Raw genomic sequence first — 25,957 nt, 5'->3', positions numbered from 1 at the left:
CTACAAGCGTGCCACCGGCCGGGCTGTGCTAGGTAGAAGGGAGCAGCTGTAGGGGCCTTTCCCCTTGCAACCTACCCCTGCATCACGGACCAGCGGATCAGTCACCCATCCCCGTCACGACCCCAGCAGACCCTACTTAGCTTCCGGGTAGGCGCCGCCAGAAATAGGTCACGACTCAACGAAGGCCCCAGGTGCACCAGCGTCGCCTCGACCCTGCGCAAGCGCGTCGCGCTGTCCGATGCGACGCATGCGCAAAGCCGAGGTAAACACTTACTGTCCCACCCATCCACCCGCCTCGGCGACGCTTCCCTACACAAAGCGCAAGGCGCATGCGCACTCCCACACTCAGCACCTGCGCGGTGTCCTGCTGCCGCCTGCCCCCGGCCCTGGGGCCCCTGGCACATGCGTGCTGGACACCTACCCTCGTATCCGCGCAGGCGCCCTGCGCAGCCGCGGCCTAGCCCCTCCCCCCGCCTGCCTCCTGCGCAGGCGCAGTGCGTGCCCTTCCCGTCCCGCGCAGGCGCCGTCCCGCCTGCCCGCCCGCCTGCTCCCTGAGGTAACTCCCTCTCCTCAGTCCCTTGTTCCCGCTCGAGTGGCGCGGTCCCGACAGCGCGGCGGGGAGGGATCGTTAAGGACGCGGAGGTCCGCGTCGTTCTCTTCTGCCGAGGTAGAAGCTTCCCCTGCATCTCCCTTCCCCACTGCGGCTCCTCTGCGCACTTCCGAACCGGGGCGGCTGCGGGCAGAGCGGTGCGGACCGGTTGGGGCCGGTTCCCCGCGCAGGCGCAGGGCCCCGTAAACAGGAAGCAGCGGCGGTCCGGAGCGGCGGAGACAAAGGGTTTGTGGAGAGGGGGAACGGAAAGAATCAGGTTGGCTCGGCTCGGCCCAGCCCAGCGAGCGGGGGTCCTGGCGGCCGGTGGCAGGATGGTGCAGAAGGAGGGGCAGGCGGCGCTGGAGGAGCCCCAAGGCAGCCCCAACCCGGCCGGAGTCCCCGGTGCTCCCTTAGAGCCACCGGGCGCCGCTGCGGGGACGATCCCCGGGGGCGAGGAAACCGACACCGAGACGGAGACAGCGTTGGGCTCCCGCCGCTTCCTCTGCGGCGTCGTAGAAGGTAAGAGCTATTGGGAAGGGCGTCTGATATTCCTAGGAGACGGGACATGTGGAAGGATGGGGCTGGAGATATTTAAGGGGGTCTTTAACTGCGGGAGAGCAGTGGCAAGTCAATTCTTGCTTGGCGCTGCTTCTCCTTGTCTCCTGCCCGGACCCGCTGCGACTCCCAGAGGAGGCCGCTCTGCCAGCAGGGCGGTGCGCGATGCTTGGCTGGGGCTCGTTCCGCTAGGGAGAGCGGGGAGGAGCTGCTGCTCCCGGGCGGGGCTGCTGCCCCCGGGACTTGTGCTGGAAGCTGTTCGCTAATGCCCTTTGATGGCAGCTGTTCGCCGGGGTGACGGCAGGCCTGGCACCCCCAGCGGGCCGATGATTCCTAATGGAGGCTGAGGCGTGCTGTGGCTGGCATGCTGCTATGCTTCTAAAGGAGGAGGTAGCAGAGAAAAGAGCTACTGTGCGATTATCCCAGCTCTGCGTGCTCATGCGGCACACCAGAGGCTCAGATTCAGTTTCTTGAGTGGGGAGTAGGTGCTTCCATAGAAATCTGTTCTGGAATTAGTGTTAAACTCTCCCTGTTCTATAAAGAGTTCTCTCTTAACGTCGTCTTCATGCTGTAGAACAGTTCTCTTCTGTTTTTTATGGCATAGTTGCAACATTGGAATGTTTAAATTGTTGCAGAAGGTGCAAAATAAAGTGAATTTTTTTGCATTCCTCACTAACTACAGAATTTGTATGCGTTTTTGACAGATTAGTTAGGGTAGATGCATGAAAGCCAGCAAGAAAGATATTTTCTTCTCAATGTAATAGTTGATTTGGAATTGTTCTAAATTCCTGTGGACTGCTGCTATTTATGTAGCTATAAAGAATCTGAAGTGGGAGGACAAATATGATTAATAGATGGTATGGAGAGTGAAACAGGCAGAATGCTTGCAGAGTGCCTTTTGTTTATATCTTAGAAAGAAAAGTCTGATTGAATCCTACAAACGCCACTAGTGCACTAGGCCTGCTTAATGCTTTTATTTTTATAGCACTTACTAGTGCTTAAATATGGTCGATGTGGAGAGAGATGTCCTTGCTTTATTAATAGACTTAATTCTGTGAAGGTAGATGCTAAATTAAAGGCTTTGCAGACAGGTCACAGTGAACAGAAACACAGATTGTGATAGTATGTTTTCCTGTGTTTCTGCTAGTACACTTTGGTCATGGATCACCTGTTCTTCAGGGTTTATCAGAACCACTGTAATCAGTTTTCTTGCCATTTTAGCCACGTTGTTAATCTCTGCATATATTTTAGTGCAGGTGTTCTTGACTGTACTGTGCATAAAACAAAGCAAGAAAATGGCCTCTGCCCAGTGAAGCATTTAGGGCATACCAGTCCATTAATGTGTCCACAGGGAAAATGTAATATTGGAGTGTTTAAAAACAGCCTAACAACAAAAAGCCAAAACAACCAACCAACCAAAAAAAACCCCAATAAAACAAACCCATGAAAACCTCTTTTGTGGTTAATAAGGTAAACAGTACTGAGTCTCTTTAGTGACTCAAGAGAATTACAGGGGTAAGAGAAAAACAGAGATTAATTTCAGAATTGTACTTAAACATAGGGCACTGTTTAATACAGTCTAGAGGTATGGTGAGATTAAAGCAGTGAGATGAAGGTTTTGGATCTTCTGTAAAAAAAGGGAATCGGCAAATTACTGAGGGTGCATGCTAAGAATGTGAAGAGCTTATGACATCAAATTCACTGGTTTAGGGATGAGTATCTGAGAGAACTAAATGCAAAGCTTTGGTGCTCTGCCACCAGAATATCCTGACTTTTAGTGATGGAGAGCATGGGGTGATATATTTGTATGTTGGCTTTGTATTATCTTAACAGGATAATACAGAACAGGGTTGATTTTTGATTGAACATAGAGATCCAAGAACTGTCATCTGCTGGTGACATTAGTAATCTAAGAAATGTGCTGACAGATGGAAAAGTATCACTTTAGATTAGCATGTTCTCTTGGGTCTTCTTTAATTAGTCTTTGTTACCTGATTTTCATGTTTGGTTTTTTTTTTTATAGTAGGCCCCTGCTCTGCTTTAGGCTAAGATGTTTGAAACAGTAGTGCAGGTAAAGCAGAAGTGTACTGCAAGATGAGACATGGATGTATTCATTACACATCATAGTGTTTAATTGCTTTTGTAGGTCGTTGAGCTTCCTGGGGCAGCATTAGTCAGAATTAAGAAACTAGTGAAAGTGAGACATTTGTTCTGGGTGAAATAAGCTTGGAGACTTTCATGCCTTGCCAACTGCTTTTATTTATTTCTCTATTTAACTGTCGTTTGTTGCTTTTGCCATTTGTGAGGAATAGCAGTTGCTCAGCTTTGCCATTTGTGGTGTCAGCCTAAGAATCACATTTTGAGGAGTGATTTTTTTTAAAACTTGATCCTCCTTTAAGTTTCCTAGAAGAGCATTCTTCACTTAACAGATATCTGAAATACTTGTTAATATATAGAAAATGGTTGATGCTTCAGTTGCATCAGTTTTTGAATTTTGGAAGGTTGTAGGAGGGTGGGTTTTGAGCTCCCAAATATTTGCAGATGTACAGTGGTGAATAGCTCTGGAAATGAAGGTATTGTCTACCTTTTGAATTGGTGCTCTGAGGGGACTTGTGAGCTTTATGTATTAGAAGCATCATTCACCACTCAGTGGCTGTGCTGTTTGAAAATAAGAACTTATTAAATTTCAGTGTTATTTTAGTCGCTGGTCTTTGCAGGGACTGCCAAGCTGAAGTTTTGTTTTGAAGTGCCCACTTGTGGTTGAACTGTTTGCACATAGGTCTAAGTGAATTTGCTTGACTAAGAGTGCATTGAGAGTGCTTTTTAAAGTATTATGCTTGTAGAAAGGAAGGATTAGATTTAAAACCAGAAGCAATTAAAATTTCCATGGTATTTCATGACTTTGAATATACACTGTTTTAGAATCGCTTGTGTAGATGCTTCTATATGATTATCGGAAGACATAGTCTTAGCTTGCAAATGTGTGGGAATTGTAAAGTAAGATACCAACTTGCAAGTTGCTTTTGACAAGGAGCCTATTAAGCTGAATAAAAGGAATGAAATCCTGAGCATTTTGTTAACTCATTTGTGCATTTTTTTTAATTGTGCTTCATCTACCTCAGTATGCATTTATATAGTCTGTGTGTTTACCGTTCACATTTGTACCACTGGTTAAGCATTTCTGAGCTGGTAAATATTTTCAAGTGTCTTCAGTGTTCACATTAAAATAAAATCTACTTTGTGGGTGTCTGTAGTGATAGTTTAATTAGGTTATGACTGTTCAGTTTGCTGTGATAATGCTGACTTGACTTGTCAAGGGCATATGCTCAGGAAGGCAGTTTGGATTCTGAAAATTAATTGCTTCCCTGGCCAAAATTATAAGACCTTAGATCATAAGAAAAAAGAAGTTATAATTGCATTTTAAATTTAGATCAGTTTAGGTTATTACACTTTTCCAATGCTAACTGGACATTTTTTTTTCCTGCTTTGGGAAGCTTTTTGATGAATGTTACAGAAGAGGAGGAAAATGGTGGGTTGTAATATAATGCTTTGTGGAGCAAACAGAATCTAACATCTAACTGGATAATCTTGATCTTGTTTCCTGTAGGATTTTATGGAAGACCTTGGGTTATGGAGCAGAGGAAAGAACTTTTTAGAAGGCAAGTCATGCTTCCTCTTACTGCAGCACATTCCATCACAGTATAATAATAATCTTCCACTTAAGCCTGATAAGAATTACTGTTCTAACCAGAGCAGCTTTTTGCCCAGTATCACTGTACTCAGAGGCTCATGCTTACTTCTCCGTTTTGCCTAAGCTGAGTTTGTCTGATATCAATTGTGCGTAAACTTAGTGTGACTTAATTGTAAACCACAATGTTTAATGAAGAAAAAAAAAAGAGATCAAGTGAAAAAAATGGAATTAGATCAAGTCAAATGTAAAATTCCTGCATTTGTAGACTATTCTCCTAATGAAAGCTTTTTTCTGTATTGTTACAGACTTCAGAAGTGGGGACTAAATACATACCTGTATGCTCCAAAGGATGACTACAAGCACAGGATGTTCTGGCGAGAAATGTACTCTGTGGAGGAAGCGGGTAATTGCCTCTATTTCTCCTCTGTGTTTTCTATAAATAGACCCTTGAATGAATTGGTCATTGCTACATATGCTTGTGTGTGTTTAATCACTGTAGCCATTTCCAGAGGTGAGTGGAGGTCTCTTCTTAATACCCTGCAGCTGTGTTTAGTAGAGCTTTAATACAGGCATGGATTTACTACTTTAAACTGCAACTCCACAGATGATTTCTAAAACTGCTTTTAAGGCTTACAAGATAGACTTTCTTGTGGTGTCCCAGATGGACAGACCCTGGGCTTAGACCTGGCTGGATCTAAAAGTGCATAGGAAAAGGTTGCTCAGAATTTTTCCTCTGTCTCTTGAACATCTGGCCATGTTGTTTTGTGTTTGTTTGTCATTTCATGATTCTTTGTCTCAGCAAAGAGAGTACTAGTCAGAAAAGCAGCTTCCAACTATTTAGTCAGGTCATGAAAGACCTGTTTTAAGATGGTGTGAGGCTTTTTATCTACCTCTGGAATTTAAGCAATCTGCAGTGTTTTATTAGTCTGTGGGGACTTGGGTAAGGAGAACGATGACACTCTCTTGAAATGAAATAATCCTTCTTGGAGGCCAGTTTGAATCACTGAAGAACTACAATCTAAGGGGTACTGCAAGATAATTGCTAGTAAGAGCAAAGATTGTTAAATATTCTAAAAATATTTTCCTTTATTCATTATACAGAGGATTAAATTTGATGTTTATTTCTTAAAGCAAGTACTTCTGCACAGTGATGTTGGAAAAAAATGGTTTTCACATGCCCTGAGCTTCAGTCATATGAATAATATTTGAATCAGTGTCATGCAGCATATTACTACATTGAATTGTCTGTTAGTATGTCTCATAAAAGTGGAAAAAGTGAGTAACAAGTCTGGACCTGTTGGTGTGCACACTGCAAAAACTCCATCCACATTTGTCTCACAACATTGAGATGAAGAATTTTTTTTTTAATTGTTAAAACATTTTGACATGGAAAATAACAATACAAGGACAACTGTGATACTCCTTTATAGATATAGCTTCTGACCACTCTTCTGAATAATTTGGTGCTCTTTGCTATGTTAGTTTCAAGAAATTCCAGCAAATTATCTTACTGTATTTATAGTGGCAGAGTCATACGCATTTTGTAATTTACATACAGCAATGTCTGATATTTAGGTTTTTTTAATGGTTGAATTCTTCTGACATATTTGAATTTCATTTTCAGAGCAACTAATGACTCTAATATCAGCTGCACGAGAACATGAAATAGAATTCATCTATGCAATCTCTCCTGGACTTGACATCACTTTCTCTAATCCTAAAGAGGTGTCCACGTTGAAGCGCAAACTGGACCAGGTCAGTGTGACACAAACTCACCACAACTGCTGTGCTACTTGATTTGAAAACTTTAGTGCCCTGCTCGCTCTTGCAGCTTTTCACTAGCTTCATTCGTGTTTTCAGCACTAGTGCTAGTCTGGACATCTCTGAACAATTCTAGTGGATGTGTTCAGGTTGCATTGCCAATGTGGCCAGTGCCTGTCTAGATTTAAAAAAAGATTCTCCATGGTGTATTGGATTCTGAAGGCTGTTCTTGAATGCTTGTCTTCTAAGTATTTTAGGGCCTTGAAGACAAGGTGCATGCCTAAAGCAGGAATTCTTATCACCAGTAAACATCTTTGGAGGCAAAGCTGACATGTGCATCTTCTTTGTTCACCCAAGTGACCCTTTCACTGTACAGAAGCTGTTACAGAGTTAGCTTTTTTTCCATCTGTCTGTCCAGTAAGATCAGCTTTGGACTGTTAAAACTGTAACAGATTGCAGGTCTTCCAAGGTCTAACCTTTTGTGAGCAGCAGAATAGTGGGTTGGAGATAGGCATTAAGAGTGAATAGATGTCAAAGTCTGTCTTGTCTCCTCTACCTTCTCCGCCTTATTTCTGTAGCATTTCCTTTTTAAAATTCTGTACTTAAATAAAAATAATTTTAAAGATTAAACCTTTTGTCTCTTGTATTAGGTTTCCCAGTTTGGCTGCAGATCTTTTGCACTGCTGTTTGATGATATCGATCACAACATGTGTGCAGCAGACAAAGAAGTTTTCAGTTCCTTTGCTCATGCTCAAGTCTCAATCACAAATGAAATTTACCAGTATCTAGGAGAACCAGACACATTCCTTTTCTGTCCTACAGGTAAAATAGATGAATCGTTTAGCTCAGTCTTAAAGGAGAGGGACTGTTGTCTTACTGGTTGAAAACCTTGTTTAATATTTAATCACTGCTTTAAGGAGTACTTTGGGGTTGTTTGAAGAAACTGTCTTCTAAAGAAAGAGTCAAGTAATTCACGTATATGCAGAGCTTTTGCCAAATCTGCATATCTCTGAAGGGCTTAATGCAAACAAATAAGGCAGCTTGACAAAAAGATTCAAGAAGTTTGAACTCCAAATTAGGTTAAAGGAAGACTGTACAAAAACATTTTTGCTTCTTGATCTAGCTGTTATTTTTTAGAAGTAACAGATACATCACATTCTGTGCTCACTTTGTTCATTGGCACCTGTTTTTAATAAGATTACCTACTTTCACTAGGTACAGAGTTGCTTGCTTTATTAAAGAATAAGATGACTTACGCTTAGGTGTAATCATTGCTTTTTGTTTGTTTGTTTTCGGTTTTGGGTTTTTTTTATTGCAAGTTCTGTCTAACACTGGTAAGGGTACTGTAAGGAAGAGACAATCTTGATGTTCAGGGGTGTGGATTGTAATGTTAACCATCATTTGTTTACCCCCTTACACTGTAATAGTTTGGGTCTCTTGAAGACCTTCAGTAACTTTAAAGAGACATGTTCTGGTGTTATTATTTTTAGGCATTTGCACTTCATAATCAGTTTTACAGTTTCTAGCTCTTTTGTTTATTGTCTGCTGTAACCTGCTCCTCAATTTATGGACTTCAGGGTTGTTTTTTTCTCATTTTGATCATTTATCAATTTAAAATAAATTCTCTACCTTTCCTTTCTGATCTTTATGCTGAGAATCGTTCACGGTGTCCTTTATGTTTGTACTTCAGACTTTTGGGTCTTTCTTGGTTAATTTTATAGATGTTTCTCTTTTCAAATGGTAATGTTCTCTCAATTTGTTTGTGGGACCGCTGGGTATGGTGTCACAAGTGTGCATCCTTCTACTGACAGTGATGTCCCTTTTCCTGTGCAGAGTACTGTGGAACTTTCTGTTACCCAAATGTAGCCCAGTCACCGTATTTACGGACTGTAGGAGAAAAGCTGCTCCCTGGCATTGAGGTGTTATGGACAGGTAAGAATTGGTTTTTCTGGGATTTTTTTGTTTGCTTGGGGTATTTGGGGGAGGGTTGTGGTTTTTTTTTTTCTTTGTTTTGTTGTTCACTGGGGGATTTTGTTTGGGTTGGTTGGTTGGTTGGTTTGTTTTACCTTGTTTGAGTTTTGATCACTGTTGGTGTTAAAAATTATTTCTCATAAGCGTTTAGTGAAATAAAGTGTCCATCTACTTGGGGGATGACTCTCCAAGTATATGCAAAACCCTCTGATTATCCCGTTTTCCTCTTAGGTCCAAAAGTTGTATCCAAAGACATACCAGTAGAGTCCATTGAAGAAGTTTCTAAGATCATCAGGAGAGCCCCAGTTATCTGGGATAACATTCATGCTAATGATTATGATCAGAAGAGGCTTTTTCTTGGGCCTTACAAAGGTCGGTCAACCGAACTCATCCCCCGGCTAAAGGGAGTTCTGACCAATCCGAACTGTGAATTTGAAGCCAATTATGTTGCTATTCACACGCTTGCAACCTGGTACAAGTCTAACATGAATGGAGTGAGAAAAGATGTGGTGATGAGTAAGTATGCGTAATTGTCAGCCAGGATCTACCCTCAACCACTTAAGTCATACTGATAATTTTTTGTCATTGTAGCCTTTCCTCACCAACACTTTTTTTTTTTTTCTTAAAGATCACCTAGCATTTTCTGTGTCATAAATAAGTGGCAGTTACCTGAAAGATAATCAACATCTAGATTGTTTTATTGAATTCCTAGGAAGTACTTGTAACACATGCTGTGAGAGAATTTTTTGTCTTGAGAGGTTTCTGTGGTTGTATAAAAAGCATTCTCAGCAAGCAGTTTTAATGGCCAAATTTGACATGTGTCCATGGATTTGATTTCATTGGAAAAAGATGAACTCTGAACAGGCACAATGTCTAGTTTCTGCAAACTGTTTCTGTGTTTATGTGGGTGAACATAGTTTTCCATTCTGTATAATGAGGGTGTCATGCCATGCCCTTTTGAAGTAAGGCTGTTAGTTCTCGAATGCCTTGTCTAACATGACCATTTTTTTCTAAGTTTTAACTAAACCTTGCATGGTAACTTTTTTTAAAAAACTTGTCTCTCTAGCTGATACTGAAGACAGCACGGTTTCTATCCAGATTAAATTGGAAAATGAGGGCAGTGATGAAGATATTGAAACTGATGTTCTCTACAGCCCACAAATGGCCCTGAAGTTGGCCTTAACGGAATGGTTGCAAGAATTTGGAGTACCTCAGCAATACAGCAGTGAGTCTATTGTTCTGGGGCTGGTATGGAGTTGAATACTGAGTACTTGGCATTTAAATGAAAACAGTTCTTCAGATCTTGACAACTTGTATACTTGTCAGTTGGAAGTGTTCTCTGCCTTATTAATTAAGGAAACCTTAATAAAGAAATACAAATGTGTGACGTTCTGCAGTGTGCCTGTAGTGCCTCAGCTGATCAGAAGCAATGATATATGATCCTTTGGCACTTACAATAAAAGACAGGAAAGAGCCTGAATCTTGCTAGTCCCAGTTGTTACTAGACTTTAGTGGGACCTGAGAGAATAGGAAGATTAGTCTGGTTTTGAAAATGTTAATACTGACACAGAAGAGTCCATGTTCTTCCGGTTGTTGGACAATAGCTTTATTTTTCTGGGTTTATCTCCAGAAACCAGCTGGGTTCATTCCAGCATTATACACCTTTCTTGTAGCAATGGGAGCTTGGGATCGGAGGTAAAATCTGTTTTTCTCAAAAGGAGACTGATCTGATGCCATGACAACAAAATAATCCATTATTTGCACACGTTACTGATTTGAATGTTATTTGGCAGATACTGAAAAACCTAAACTTGTTTCTTCTTATTCTCAGGTAGGCAAGTGGCCCACAGTGGTGCTAAAACTACTGTAGGGGATGTTGGGCCTCTGGTGGCACCTTCCTCTTTAAATGCAGCAACTGTGGTAACCACAGTTTACCAGGAACCCATCATGAGTCAGGGGGCAGCGCTGAGCAGCGAATCGCCAACCCTGGCAAAGGAGGAGGAGAAGAAACAACCCGATGAGGAACCAATGGACATGGTGGTGGAGAAACAAGATGACACAGACAAGAATGCTAATCAGATACTGACAGATATTGCTGAAGCCAAGATGGCAGAGGAGTTAAAACCAATGGATACTGATAAGGAGAGCATAGCTGAATCGAAGTCTCCAGAGATGTGCATGCAGGAAGACTCTGGTAGTGACATTGCCCCTATGCAGACTGATGAGCAAATTAACAAAGAACAGTTTGTGCCTGGGCCGAATGAAAAGCCTCTCTACACAGTAGAACCAGTGACTTTAGAGGACTTACAGCTTCTTGCTGACTTGTTTTACCTTCCTTATGAACATGGGCCCAAAGGTGCACAGATGCTGAGAGAATTCCAGTGGCTCAGAGCAAATAGCAGTGTTGTCAGTGTTAACTGCAAAGGAAAGGATGCTGAAAAAGTGAGTGTGAATCTTTTCTCTCCTTTTAAATCAAAGTCCTGAGCAATATTACCTGTTGTCTGTAACAGAAGCTAGTGTTCTACTTCCTACTGACTGAAGGGTCACAGTAATTTTCATTCCTTCAGTGAAATCTGCTGGTTTAAGCCCTGTAGTGCCATACAGCTATGTGAAGGCAGTCTGATGTCTCCATTTGACCACTGATTTCCTATACTGGCCTCACTTCTAAAAGCTGTTAGAGAATATCTGAGTCACACGTGGTATGGTCCATGCTGGTAAAATGAAGTGATGACCTGTGTAGTCTCCTTCCATATTTAGAATACCTCTCCTGCCTAGAAGGCCATGTTTGATTCTGTGGATCTTTTGCCTCCATCCGTAGATAGAAGAATGGCGTAACAGAGCAGCCAAGTTTGAAGAGATGTGCAGCTTGGTGATGGGGATGTTCACTCGCCTCTCCAACTGTGCCAACAGGACAATCCTGTATGACATGTACTCCTACGTCTGGGATATCAAGAGTATTATGTCAATGGTGAAATCTTTTGTGCAGTGGTTAGGTAGGTGCATTGGGAGCCATTATAATCCCAGATAGTGCATTTTGGTTTGTTCTTAATTAGCCCACGGGGAAAGCAAAGTATTAGGCAAATGTGTTTTCTTGGACTTGGGGTCTGGTTTGACCCTGTTTTAAAGATTTTCCTGTCTTGCTACTTGAAGCAGTGCTTGCTGTGAATTTGCTTTGGTATTGTAAGTGAAGTCTGCTGGATGCTTAAGGTTGGAGACCTTGATTTTCTTCTTGGGCTAATGAAACTTGAATCTCATCTGACACGTAAGTGTTGATTTTAACTTACTCTTGACTGAATGCACACTGGACTACGCCATGTAACTCCTTAGATACCCTGGTGTATGATTGGAAATGACGCTATGAAATGTGACCACATCAGCTATCTGCTGCTTGCTCTGTCCTGGTAACATTGCTGTTTTCAACAGAACAATTGCACAAGTGACCTTTCAATGGGCCTGGCCAAGAGGAAGCCGATCCTCCCAGCCCTCTGCGCATGCGAGCTTTAGCATAAGGCTATTCTGGTGCAAATTTTCCTTTGAAGGCTTTCCAAATTGCCAATTTTTTAAAAAATTATTATTTATTGATCTAATTTTGGTCATGGGTGAAAATTGTAGAGCTCTCTAGACAGATACAGTATGAGACTTAAATTGATCTTGAAACAGTTTTGGGGTTTGGGGTTTTTTTTGTGGTTTTGTTTTGGTTTTGTTTGATTTCATTTGTTCTTAATTGTGGCTTTTTTGGTTTGGGTGTTGATTTGGGTTTTGTTTGTTTGGTTTGGTTTGGTTTTTATGGTGTTTTTTTTTCCTGAAAGATTTTGGGGGGATCCTGAGTTGGCAGATAGCACCAGCATGGCCTGGGCAATTCAAGTGACCTTATTTCACTTTCAGGTTTCAATCCAACTGTAAGGATTATGCTGTGGTCTTGGTTGACATACACAGCAGGCAGCAAAGCTGGTGGTCTCACATCACACTTTTTGTAGCTGTCACAAATCTCACAGTGGTGAACCATTACACAGCCTTGGTCTAGTCCTAGTGTTTGGATTGTCTTTAAATGATACTCTTAATAAACACTGGCAGGTTTAAGCAGGGACAGAAAAGACCTGTTAAGTCATCAAATCAATCCATGTTCAGCAGCTTCCTATGTTTTGTGCTTATTAAATACGTTGACCTTACACATGTGGTTGCTGAAGAAGAGCTTTTTAAGACTGCCTTCTGCAAAGCATAGAGAAGAAAACTAGCCTGAGAGGAAATCTCTGTCTAGTGCTATTTAAATGCCTTAGTTTGTGTTTTTGTAAGACCAGTGTAACATAACTCCCACAGCTTTACTGTTCTTGCTGTGTGTTGACCTTTAGCTAGAGAGAATGCTCTCTTTCTGCTAACTTCACTTGTTTGAAACTCCAGGCCAGAACTCTATAAAGAGAACAGTGATTATTGTAATCCCTAAACAGTGAGGACACAACTTAAGACAGCATTTCAGAATTCTCAGACTACCCACTGAATTCAATTGGAAGTGTCTTCAGTTTTCAGTGTCCCTGTAAAGTAGGGTTCAAATCTTTAAATATAAATATTGCAATATAAATATTGCATCAAATATTTGGAATAGTTCACATTAGAAGCCAACTTCATGAATATTCTGTTAACTTTGTCACTGTTCTATTCCAGTACTCATACTGGTGTTAGTTGAAAAAACACGAGTTTTTGACATGCAGTTTGATATTCTTGTGTTAACAGTGCTCCTGTGAGAGGGGATGCTTTTGTCTTCAGCCTGCATTTTATCACTAGTGTAAATACATACAAAGCAAAGGTCTGTGATAAAATACATCATTGTATAAAGCTGAGTACATTACAAATCCAAAGAAAACATTTTTCACAATGGTGTGCTCAATGGTCCACTGAATGTTCACTTTCTTTGCCTCTCCTCCCAAGTCCAGCTAGCATTCAGTCCCTTAAAGTAGTGTGGCTGTACAGTACTATGGATTACTAATGACTTCTATTGTCTTCTTCCCCATTGTGTACAGATGGGAGAATCTTCAGCACAAGTTTCTACTGCTATTGGATGGACAGCGCCAGATGTTCACAGCGCGTCATTAATTAATTTAAATGGAAAGGTTTTGTCTGTGAGGCAGCTCAGATAGAATAGGTGTGCAAAAGGCATGAACTGAAGTCACATTTGCGCAGCGACTAAGGCATTAACTATGTTTTTCATTTATACAGCTCTTCATTCACACAGCTCTTTACTGTAATAATTGGAAGTGCTAGTTATGTTGTAGTCTCAAAGAACAGACAGATACTGTCTTCCAAGTTGTTGACTGAATCTCCTTGTGAAGGATATAATTTAATGTAAGAATTCTAAAATGTGGAAATAGACCAAATTCAAATTCCAATGCTTGGATTGTTTCCCAAATTTACCTTTCTTTGGGAAGTTTTTATTTAAATACATATTCCTAAACTCTCATCAATGTCAAACTTGGCACACTTTGGGACTCTCTGACTAGCACAACATATTTGTCTGTACTGATCTGAGACTGTTACTTGAACAGGAGGTAGATTGCTGTCCACAAAAGGAAAAGAGTATTTGCACTGCTCATCTTGTCAGAAAACTGGGCAGGTGATAAAAATCTCCACTCCAGTTACTATGTTCTTTGTTTTCATTGTTTGTTGGGTTGTTTTTTTCCCTCCAGAGCTGTCACTTACATTCATTGGTGAAGGCCACAGTGCCTTAACTTGCAGAACAGTATTAAAAATCAAACAGCTAATGGAAGTTTCTTTCCTAAAGCTGAGCACTTTGATGGGTCTCCTGTGGCTGGTTGATCAGCAGAGACCCTGGTGCACCTGATACACTTGAGAAGAAAAAAATCAAGACACTAAAAAGCAAAGCAGGGTGTACTAGTTAAACTGTGAGTTAATTCCAGGTAACACTACTGTTTTTTTTAATATGCTAGCAGCATTATGAAAGTATGGCCTGGATTATGTAAATCTGTGTAGCCTCTTTCAGGAATACTGTTGCTTACAAACTGCCCTGGCTCCCTGAACTGTTCCAGACTGTTTGCACATGTTGCCAGTCCTAGTTTTCTGACAAGATTAGAAACAATCGTTACTAAAATGTGACTTCAGAAGGGTCCATTTTTTTTTTCAAGGGGCTGTGATAATGGCATTTGTTTGATGTGAAATCTGTGATAATAGCTATTGAGCCACAGAACTTTCCAAGATGTCATCTTTTCAGAGATGAAATGGATGTTTCTGCCACAAAAATACCAAAAAAAAAAAAACCCCAAACCCCACAGAGAATGCTTGGGAAGCTTTTGCATTATCATGCACAGCACCATTCTTGTGCCTGCTGATCCGGAATGAGAAGTATTAGCTGAATCACCTTACTTGTTCTTAGATTGGTCTGTTATAGGTAATAAAAAAAACTGGAATGCCGCAATTAGTGCGCAAGCACAAAATCTTTATAAATCATACATTATTACAGCCTCCCCCCAAGCCCTGGATTCTAGCTCAGTTAGAGAGCTTTTTCCACAAGTGTGTGCTAGCTTTTTGGACATGTTAGACACCCAGGAAATCCCCCTTCTCGTAACATTCTCCGCTTGGATCTGATCTCAACAGGGTGTCGTAGTCAATCTTCAGCACAGTTCTTAAGTGGAGACCAAGAACCCTGGGCCTTTAGAGGTGGTCTAGCAGGAGAGTTCCAGGTATCAATATGACTTCACAACTGAATGACATTTTCTTTGTTTTATGAGAAACCTTTTGTTGCACATCAGAGGTCTGGAAGGATTGGTCTGCCGAAGGCTTTCTGGTCCAAAGCCCATTAGCCTTACAGCTTGTTTTAAAATAATTTTCCTCCCCTTTCTACAGTAATTTCTCAAGGAGATGCTGACTGTCCCACGCGCATGCGAAGCGCAGCGGCTTTAGTTGTACATTTCACATTGTTTCTTTGCAGGTCGCACAGCATTTTTATCTGCGCCCGCAATTGCACAATGCGCGCATGCTTGGCTGCCAATGGGAATTCCATGAGCAAAAGAGGTCACAATCCAAATTTTTTTTGTTGTTGTTCCTCTGGAAATAGGGCTGTAATGCGCTTTGTGGCAAAAAAAATTCCAATCGGCAAATGCTCTAAACATCGCTGTTTGTACCATGTTCAGATTTGTTCATGGATTTTTCAGGCGCTATACTTTTCCCCCCTCACAGGTGCTCTGCGCGCAGCAAATTGAATCAGCGCATTGCTTTTGGGATAAAGCGTCTCCTCTGGCCAGTTAACCCTCTTCAGACCAAACCTTTCCTCCTGACATTCTATGTTCTTATACAGAGACAGTGTAGCTATGATTGGTAAAAAGTATTTTAAAGCAGATAAGATTTACAGACTCTTAATGTGCTGTTTTCAATTGCGTATTTTAAAACACCAATTGGATATTTCCTATTCAAATAAGGTCTTTGCATTTGTAAAGCATTACAACCCCACCTTCTTCTGGGGTGCCTGCAAGTAGCAAATGTTAATTTGGGAGTCTGCAGTGCACACCCAAGAGTGATGGGTTTTGCTGTTCATACAGTCATATCAAGTATTTTGTTTTCACAGCGTTTGCTGCCTATTGATGGGGCAAATGACCTCTTTTTTCAACCACCTCCATTAACACCCACTTCCAAAGTGTACACCATACGACCCTACTTTCCTAAAGATGAGGTAACTGCTTTTGATGCTTGTCACTGTTGTTGTTAGTGATGCATGTCCTTTTGTGGTGACACTAGTTACTGCTAAACTCCTTCATCCCTTAATAAAATGGATGTCCCAGTATCTTGCACAAGGCACAAATGCAGTCTCACAGGAAAACTGAGCTTAAGTGACTTTCCTATGATGCAGCAACATGCTGCGCAGCAGTACAGGCACACCCATGTCTTGATTCTCCATCTCCCACACCACCACCTTTTTAAATCTTGAGTCCCTTCCCTGTTTCTGAAAGCCAGGTTGAAGTTGTTTGCTGGTGGAAGAGGAATTTGTGCAGTGAAAACACATGCAATGGCTTAATCCTGGGGAGGTGTGTACCTGTTTGCTCAGTAAACACCGAGTCAGTCTCAGAACTATGTGGGAGAAGGTAGATACCATGTCTCAAAATATAGCTGTAAAATTTGATACTTCAGCCATTCCCACTGGTTTAATTACAGTTGTAAACTTTCTGGTGTGGTTTTACAAGGATTGTTGCCAAATGTTTTTGAGAGTGTTTGAAACTCGGAAGCCAGGAATTTTGTTTTAATCCTCACTGATGAGAAATATTTTTTTTTTTTCCCCAAACAGATCCTTAGTGTAATTTTCTTCCCATTAGCTTAGCAAGGATACTTAAAACTAATGTATCAACCAGCAGTTAATAATCTGTATGGATGCAATTTAAACAATGTAGGGATTAATGTAGCGTTAACGTTGTATTTGTAGCTACAATGAGATTAAATGTTTCATTTGAAATGGGAGTATTTAAGATGAGTTTGTAGCAGCTCGAAAGAATCCTGCTTTTGAAGCCAGTCAGGCAGACAGGATGTGTCTTTTATCTGCTAGTTTCAGACTATGCTCGGTGCTCTTCTTGTGGGCAATAAAGCAGCATTTTCCATACCTTACTGCAGGACTGTACCTAAGCAGGTTTGTTCCTCTGTTGGTAATGGAACTCTTCTCTGAGGAGTTCCCCCCTTTTTTTTTTTTTTTTTATGAAAAGAGGCTAGAGACTTGTCAAATGCAAAGTCTTTTTGTTGAAAAGTGTAAAGCTTCTTATTTAAAGCCTGGCTGTTACAAGTCTACTCAAGAAATTCAGCAAAGGCCTTTTATTTCAGAAGTGGAGGTATGTTTGGCTTCACAGCATTGTCTGGCTTCACATTGTTGCATTTGTTGCACATTGTTGTGTTTTCAAAACCTCCAATGTCTAAACATTGGAGGTTTTGAAAAGACACTTTCTAGCAAGGGTATTGAACTTCCCCAAGTTTTTGGTAACTTAACTCTCAGGATAAATCTTGTGCTGTTACAACATGCAGGAGGTGTACCTCTAGCCTTTCCTTCCCAAACATCCAGCTTAAAAACAAGGTTTAAGAGTTATTTTCAGGGAAGGAGGGAAAGATAGATCCTTTGGCACAGATGAGTACAGAACAGAATCATGGAATTGTTTTGGTTGGGAAAGACCATTAAGATGGTCGAGTCCAACCATCAACGTAGTATCACCATGGCCATTGATCTATGTACCAAAGTGCCATGTCCACACATTTCTTGAACCTCTACGGCGATGGTGATTCCACCACTTCTGTGGGCAGCCTGCTCCCATGTCTGACCACTCTTTCAGGAGAGAAATTGTTCCTAATATCCAACCTCTCCTGGCACAATTTCAGGACATTTTCCTTCTTTCTATCACCTGATAATAGGAAGAAGAGACTAAGCCCCACTTCATTCCAATTTCTTCTGAGGGAACTCTTGTTCTATGTAACCTAAAGTGCTTCTCAGTACTGCTTTACAGCAGAGCTGTTAATGAAATCTCTCTAAAACAGTATTGTTAGCTTTTGAACACGACTGATGACTTGAAATCATCTCTCTTCTTAGGCATCTGTATATAAGATCTGCAGAGAAATGTATGCAGATGGAGCCGATCAACCCTTCCACAGTTTACCAGATTTAATCGGAGACAAGTATGTATTAGAAATGCATGACCTACAGAAGTGGTTCTAAAGGATAAAGTCTTGACACTCTATTTAATTTGAACTTTTAAAAGTGTGTGTGTGTGTGTGTGAAGACTGCAGAGAGCGTTTGATTTAAAAATAATATTAAGATCTAATCTCTGCAGGCCTCAGGAAGTTGGGAGTTTGGTTTCTTAAAGATGCCATGAACAGTTACGTCTTGTTTTATGCTCTGGACACTTGCTGTAAGCTGTAAAAAAACCAAACAACTTTCTCTGGAACCTCTGTTAAAAAAAATTATATCCTATTTCAGATTTTGTGGAGGTGTATCATGAGAGTGTCCTTCCACAGGATAACTCCAGTCTGTATTTCTTTTCCAACCAAATGTAATTCTTCAGATAATTGAATTTGGTTTTTGAGGATCAATCTCCCAGCCAACTCACTTGATTTTTATTTTTATTTTTTCTCTGAAGGACATGTTACAGATTTCTTATTTTTAAAAATGTTGGTGCAGGTAATGACAATGGAGATGACATTTGGGGTTTTGGTTGGGGTTTTTTGGTTTTTTTTTTTTTGTTTTTGTTTTTTTAAGACATTACATCTGATCTGTAAAACGAGTTTCTTTGAGAGGGGTTTTTATGTCCTGACTGTTTTAGATTGTAGCCTCTTTACAAAGTTCATTGTGACTGGCAGGAAGGTAGTTAAGAAAGGATGTGTAACTGGTATCAAAAAATACTCCAAAGCAAAAAAAGGAAGAACTAGGTGGTAATGGAAGGGTAAAAGGTGAAGTGGGTTTGTCTTTAACTCAGAAGAATAGTGTATATAGAATTAAATTATGGGATCCTGAGGTGAAGATGTTGATCAGAACTGAGTTCTAACAGGTGATGAATTAATGTTTTGTAGGAACTCATTTTTGTGACCGGAGCACTCTGTTGCTTCTTTGGATCACTCTAGAGTTTCTTCCAGAGTACCTAAAGAGCATACTTCTTGAAAGTGATGTTTTGAATTAACTTGGACACTTCTTTCTGTAGGTTAGTAGGAGGTCTTCTCACTCTCAGCCTGGATTACTGCTTCGTCTTAGAAGATGAGGATGGCATATGTGGCTATGCTTTGGGAACAGTTGATGTGACTCCTTTCATCAAAAAATGCAAAATGTCTTGGATCCCTTTCATGCAAGAAAAATACACTAAACCAAATAGTGACAAGGAGCTATCTGAGGCAGAGGTTAGTATAACCCATGGGACCAGAACTGTATGCTCAACTCTTTCTTTCCAGAGCAGGGCTTTGTTTTTCTTTTGCATCTTGAGCTTCCATGTAATTCAATTTCTGTACCTTTCTGAAGTTCCTGATGAGCACGGTATCAGATGTCTTAGAAAGTGACAGTAAAATTATTCACTAACAGTTAATTGCAGTTGCATGGTGTAATACAGCTAGGAAAGGATTAATGCAGTAGATGTAAACCACCTCAATCTACAGAAAATTATATTTTGAAAATAAACAATTGTTTCTGCTTTCTTCTCTTTCAAATGAGAGATTAGTTTCCCCATGCCACAGATAAGGCTAAACCCCTGGTAGTCACATCAGTTAAAGTACTGAAAACAAATTGAAGAGCACTTTGGTGTTAAAATCTATGAGCTATTTGTGGTGCCTGCTATAAATGGTGCAAAATTACATCTCATCTTCAGCAAGTGCTAAAAATCAGTATCTAGAATTGGGTTTTGAGTGAGTTAGGAAAACAATGTCACTAAACTGGCTGTTGAGGAAAAATTTCTAGCAGACAAGTTCTTGTCAAGGAAAGAAATGTAAATACACAGAGCTGCTGAAGGGGAGGTGTGGACAAAGCTGTAGTAGTAGAGGCAGACCCAGAAACACCACTTCTTGGCCTTTTGCTTTCTCTCTCTTGAGGGGGAAAGAATACTTCCAGACAGTATTCTCAAACAAGTTGTCTGAATACAAAGGCTCCTGTGGACTGATGGGCCTCCCAAGGGAATCACCAGCTGGTGAGGGCAGGGTCAGAATGGCATACATGGCAGTGTGCCCTTGCTTTTTTTGACTAGGACTTAGTCTTAAAGAAGGTGATAGCTTGGAGAGCACAGGCCTTCCCACAAGCAAAGCAAAGATTTCTGAGAATGGAGTTAACTGTTTGTCACCCTGTTGTGAAAATGGCCTCTACTTAAAGGCATGTTTGATGGAGAAAAAGTGTAGTATGTTTGGGAAGAAGGAAAAGGAAAACTTGTAGCAAACATTGGTGTTCTGTGGTAGGTGTGACTAGAGAGAATCCTCCTAGCTCCACTAGTGGAGCTAATTGTACCTTTTGTAAAATAATCAAGTCCTACACCTACATTTGCACAGTGCTGTGCTTTCAACCATAGATGTAAATTCTGGCTTTGAAGCAAAGCTGATGAGATACCAGAAACTAAACACCGCACAGCTGTAGTAGCTACAGTAAAGGAGGGGGAGCCTTGATTTCCAGATGTGTAAAGCCAAACTTCAGAGAGACAACAGGAAGTATTTTATGCTGATAAACTAGCATTTCTGTTGAGATGCTGAAGAACTTTTTTTTTGGTACATTGCCCTGGGATTTCTGCTATTTACACAGTATCTCAGAAAAGGTCTACTTCTGGAGACTACAGGCTTGAGGGGTATGTTCCCGGGTGTTCAGAGGAGCAGTTTGAAGTTTGCTCTTGACACAGATGCTGTGGAATTTTATCCACTTAGCCTTTTGACACTAAAAAGAATGTAGAGAATATTCAGTAATTGCTTAGAAGCAGTGAAGATCAATAAAGATCATATAGGGGGAACTTTTCTTGATAGTATTTTGTTTTGAAAAGCTCCAGTTTGTACTTTAGATAATTTGATCAGATTGACTTCTAGTACAGTTCAGTCCACTTGTTCTTTAATTTACTTAAGTGCATCTTGAGCCCCAGACCTCATGGGATAAATACAATCTTTGGTTTCACAAAAGAGAAAACCAATCCTCTGACTTAGGTCATACTGTTGTAAGCTTATTTTGTAGTTTTGTCTGGGTTCCTCTCAGGGATGTTTATCTGCTGTCTGCTTTTCCTGGGATTAGTTATTATTGATCACAAGAGATGAATGCATCATCTTTCTAACTGCTCCTTAGCCCGCCCTGTACCTTACTCCTTGATAACCTCTTTTACTTCTTATCACACTTCTGTGGTTGGAAGAAATGGATACCACCTTTGCCTTGGTGCTTGAAGCCAGCATGGTTAGCTTTCAGTGGTTCTATGGGATTCTGTCTGGTACAGCTGTGGTAAAGAAGCCAGAGAAGCAGGTGTGGCTCTGAACCTGAAGTAGCTTAACAAGTTTGAAGTAGTAACTTTGAACAGAAACTCTCCCTGGAAGAGTTTGGTATGTGGCAGTTATTGGATTTGAGGGTGTTGCATTTAAATTTATTTTTAAAAGGTATGCTCTTATTATGGTTCCTTGTGAGATGACATTCTAGATTGGGTTGTTATGGTAGTGACTTTCAGTTATCCAAGTTAGGTGGCTTGTTTACTTGAGCTGATGCTCCCTGAAGGTTTTAAAATTCAGTAACCAACAGGGGGAATAACTTGAGTATACTTCAGATTTGGCTTTGTCTGCTTCTGTGTTACCTCACTTGATTATTCCATTCCCATGAGTTGCATAAAGTTAATGTCTGATGCCACAGTCCCAAAGGCCTTCCTGGGTAATTGCAATAGTCTTTAGTGTTGAACAACATCCTTTAATCATCAACAAGGCTTATTTCAAGCTAGAGACAAATTTGCCTTTTTTAAGGCAGGTAGTCTAAAGATAATTGCACGGACATGAGATGTTTCCAAGGTGCTGTGAGCTAAAGAATAGATATGGGAGGTTAGGATGCTTACAGCTAAAACTGCCCATGGGAAATGAAAAGAAAAGGAATGTCTCTGCATGAACTGTTGCAATATGGCTTTTCTCACTTGTAGTGTTGGTCACTGAGAAGCTGTACAAGGAGTCTTACATTCCTCCTTTGATGGTCTAAGAAGATTCTATGGTCTGCCTTTTTATCTAGAGTGCAGAGAGCAGTTTGGCAGGTGAGGAGCAAAGTGGCCATCAGAGGTGTAGTTGAAAGGCACACTGATTTGGAGGTATACTCTGCAAGCAAAGCAGCCCCCTGTAATAAAGATGAATGAAAGCAAAAAGCTGGAAAATCATTAAATGTGTGCTTCTCATATTCTTTTTCAGAAAATAATGCTAAGCTTCCACGAAGAGCAAGAAGTATTGCCAGAATCATTCCTTGCCAACTTCCCATCATTGATAAAGATTGATATCCACAAAAAAGTGACAGATCCAAGTGTGGCCAAAAGTATGATGGCCTGCCTGCTCTCTTCTCTAAAGGCTAATGGTAAGCTTTTTGCACTCAAAATTAATTTTTCTGGTTGCATATTCATTCTATGGATGCAAGGCAAACTCAGGATGTTGTATTTACATATTGTGTTTGCATGTCAGCCCGAGATACTCGATTGCTGCTGTAGTTGGCACTCTGGATCTAGGTAAATAATCATAAAAGTTTTCAAACAGCTAGCTTCTGCTGCTGCCTTTGGTGAAAGACAGCTTTTCACTTCAGCCATTACCCTGCAAATTAGAAAATGGGAAGAACTGAGGGAGCAGTTTGGCAGTAAGAGCACACATTTTACATCTTGAACAACACACAAATGTTTATGCTTCCCCTGCTGGCACGGGTAATGATGCTCTTCCTTGCGTACAGCAGTGTGCAGTGGCAGGTAATTACCAAAGCCTTCAATATGGGGAAGTACTTGGCTGGCTGCCTCACTGCACACCTGAGGTTCACAGTTGCTTTGCACGATTTGGTGTTGTCTTCTACTGCTATTTTCTGAGCCAAGAGCAGAGTTTGGGGATGCTTTCATGTGAAATAAAAGGTGTGCAGAGGGTTTGTTCAGACAGACAAGACACCTGCATTTTGCAGTCCCTTTTGGGGATGGTCAGCTGTGTTGCCATAAATCTGGTCTCTTTTGAACACTGTGCTCTGTATTGAGTTGGGTTTAAGTGTTAGAATGGGTGGGAATCTAGTACTGCTTGATGTCTGTGCTTTTTACAGTCAGTAACTCTTCTCCTACAGTGTTTTGTTGCCTTCTTCCTTCTTCAGGCTCCCGTGGGGCTTTTTGTGAAGTGAGACCAGATGATAAAAGAATCCTGGAATTTTACAGCAAGCTGGGTTGTTTTGAAATTGCTAAAATGGAAGGATTTCCAAAGGATGTTGTTATCCTTGGAAGAAGCCTGTGAAGTTCTTGACAGTGAACTGTTCCAGTACTGTGGTCCCTTAACAGCTGAGGTGGTAGTGGTGGGATCTTGTTATGGTGTAGCCGCACAAAGCCAGCAGTAAGCCAGCTTGGTAAAAGGGGCTATGTGAAGATCACCCATCACACATTCAGACTACTTTGCTGGAAGTGGATAATGCTGCTGAAAATACTTTTAACAAAAAGAAACCTTATCCTCTCCTGGTCCTGTGTGAAGTGCCAAGGAATCTTGCATGGGCTATAGCTTCTCAGAGGAATCCCTCTCAGTCGGCGCTGTGGTTGAAGATGCTTCTCTGCATTCACATGGCAACAAAAAAGTGGTCTCTGGCAGAAGTATCTATAAAGATGCAGGATTTTTCTCTGTCATAGCAGGATGTGCAACTGGAAGTTGCAGAAATGGGAGGGATTGCTTGTGTCAATCAGCAAATTTAAAGATAAGTAGCTGCAGTTCTGTTTTTTACTATCTTTATGCTTGTTGATAAAGCAATGACTCGTCACTTCTAATGACCATTGGTTGAAGCTTTGTGCGTGGTTAGGGACAAATGTGCAGTGATCTGTGGCAGAAGTCACTTAATGACAAACTTGTAAATTTCAGTGTATATAAACTTAGCTGTATGCTGACTAACTTTTTGTTTACCAGTTTTTGTAACTTTTTCTTTTGAAAAGTGAAATGGTATAGGTCCAAGATGGCACTTTTGAATAACCTAAAACCACAGTGGAGAACGGATCTGTCCTCAGCACTGACCTTTCTTATTGTGCCTCGTATCCAGGGCTAGAAACTGACCATCTTGGGTGAGAGTGTCCCAAATGATCCTTCCTTCAGACGGCTTTTGTTGCTGCTTGAGGTTATTGTCATTCTCCTGGGACTGAAACAGCTGTTCACAGGGTGGTCTGCCAAACCCCTTAATCCCATGCGAATGTTACCAAAATTATGGATGAAAGATGGTAAGAGGGAGAGAGCTGGCCCATGGCTGGGATTTGTCCTTGGAACAGTCACCATGTTTCAAAGCCTGTTTGTGCTAGTTTGATTAAATCAGGGTCTTCAAGTCCTACACATTTGTATCAAATAACTTTTCTATAAGAAATGCCACAATGAGCACATTTTTAAACATTATTTAAACGGTTACCTACTTTTAAATGTTCCAAGAGTTTAATGTTTTTACCCAGGATTGACATGTTTGGCTATGGGATGACATCAGTGTAGTGTGGGATCTGGTAGTAAGGTAGTTGCATCATTTCTGAAATTGATGTTTCACAGAAGTCCGTGTCCCAGATGTATAACTGGCCAATGGTACACAGCTTGCAGCACCTTGCTTCTTTCACCTTCTGCCAGCAGCTCTCTTTTTCTTCCTTTCTGGGGTTTTTCTGTTTTCCTTTTTTTTTTTCTTTTTTTTTTTTCTTTTCTTTTCAGCAGTGAGCAAAGGAGGTTTGGTTCTTTCTACAACCTCTAGCTACACAGGAGCCAGGCAACCTCTGATGGACAACATTAAGACTGCAGTAATGTTGTCTGTGCTGTAAGGAGATGCTGTGTTTGGCCATCTGGTGCAGTCAAATGCAGGATGTTGTTTTTTTCCTTTGCAGAATGTGAACAATTTTTTAATATGGTAGTGTAATATTTAAGTTGAAACAAGTTCATTTCATTTTTAGAGAGGTACGGGGTTGTGCTATGGGATTTCATGTAAATCAGAGCTGAATGCCACTAGTTTTTATACAGCTTTGAGTGCACGTTGAGTAGCTGATACTTTGGTTTATCAGGTTGGGAGAGTTTTGTTTCTTTATGGATACCAGAATCAACTTATTTTATCTGGATGTATAACATTACAGCATAGGATGCTTGTGGCCTTATTTCTTGGCTTTTGAGGAGTTGCCACATTTTTTCTTCCTATGACTTTGTTATTATTATAGAAGTTAATTGTATAAGCCTGTGGAAAGTCAGGCTGATACCATCATTCTAGGGTTGTAAAGTGATCTCTTGACATATCTTTCATGGTTATGAATTTTCATTAAAGTTGGAATGCCACTTTCATTAATCTGTTTTTAGATCAACAGTATCTGTAGCAGAAAAAAAAAAAGAAGAAAAAAAAAGACCTGTAAAACTGTATTTGAAGACCATGTGAGAAATAGAATAAAAACTGAGAAGTGAATGTAAATAAGAAATGTGTATTTTGTCCATGGGGTTCCAGAACCAAAAGCAGTTCACCACTATGTGTTAAATCACGTTGTTTGTGTTGGATGCCCTTGGAATCATCTGGCAGAGAAACTCCACAGGTTTTGGTGGTGACTGGGTGGGGTGGTTGACACCTATTTGTGCAGGTGCTTTTCAGAGGTGGATATGTCAGGGACCCTTTGGAACTACTTGCCCCAAAGCTTATTTTTTTTCTTGGGGAGGTGGGGGTGGCAGTAACCTTTTTTTTTTTTTTTTTTTTTTTTTTTTTTTTTTTGTTGGTCCTTCAGCAGCACTAGTTGAAATGT

At 40.8% G+C, this 25,957-nt stretch overlaps 1 protein-coding gene across 1 annotated transcript; it reads left to right on the top strand.

The window, feature by feature from the left end:
* The first annotated feature begins 921 nt into the window (after positions 1–921).
* Positions 922–25,611, top strand: OGA (O-GlcNAcase). The gene is made up of 16 exons (XM_054382046.1): positions 922–1,108; positions 4,752–4,803; positions 5,141–5,238; positions 6,460–6,590; positions 7,247–7,418; positions 8,430–8,528; positions 8,799–9,083; positions 9,634–9,792; positions 10,399–11,009; positions 11,386–11,560; positions 15,171–15,256; positions 16,138–16,242; positions 18,130–18,215; positions 19,235–19,427; positions 22,413–22,572; positions 23,335–25,611. Exons 1-16 carry the CDS (start codon positions 922–924, stop codon positions 23,469–23,471), a joined length of 2,736 nt encoding a protein of 911 aa, XP_054238021.1. The 3' UTR covers positions 23,472–25,611.
* The last annotated feature ends 346 nt before the right edge of the window (positions 25,612–25,957 follow it).

The sequence above is a fragment of the Indicator indicator genome, chromosome 7 (genome assembly GCF_027791375.1).
Source record: "Indicator indicator isolate 239-I01 chromosome 7, UM_Iind_1.1, whole genome shotgun sequence".
NCBI classification, from domain to species: domain Eukaryota; kingdom Metazoa; phylum Chordata; class Aves; order Piciformes; family Indicatoridae; genus Indicator; species Indicator indicator.
The sequence above is the reverse complement of the archived record's forward strand: the minus strand, read 5'-3'. Positions and strand labels throughout refer to the sequence as shown.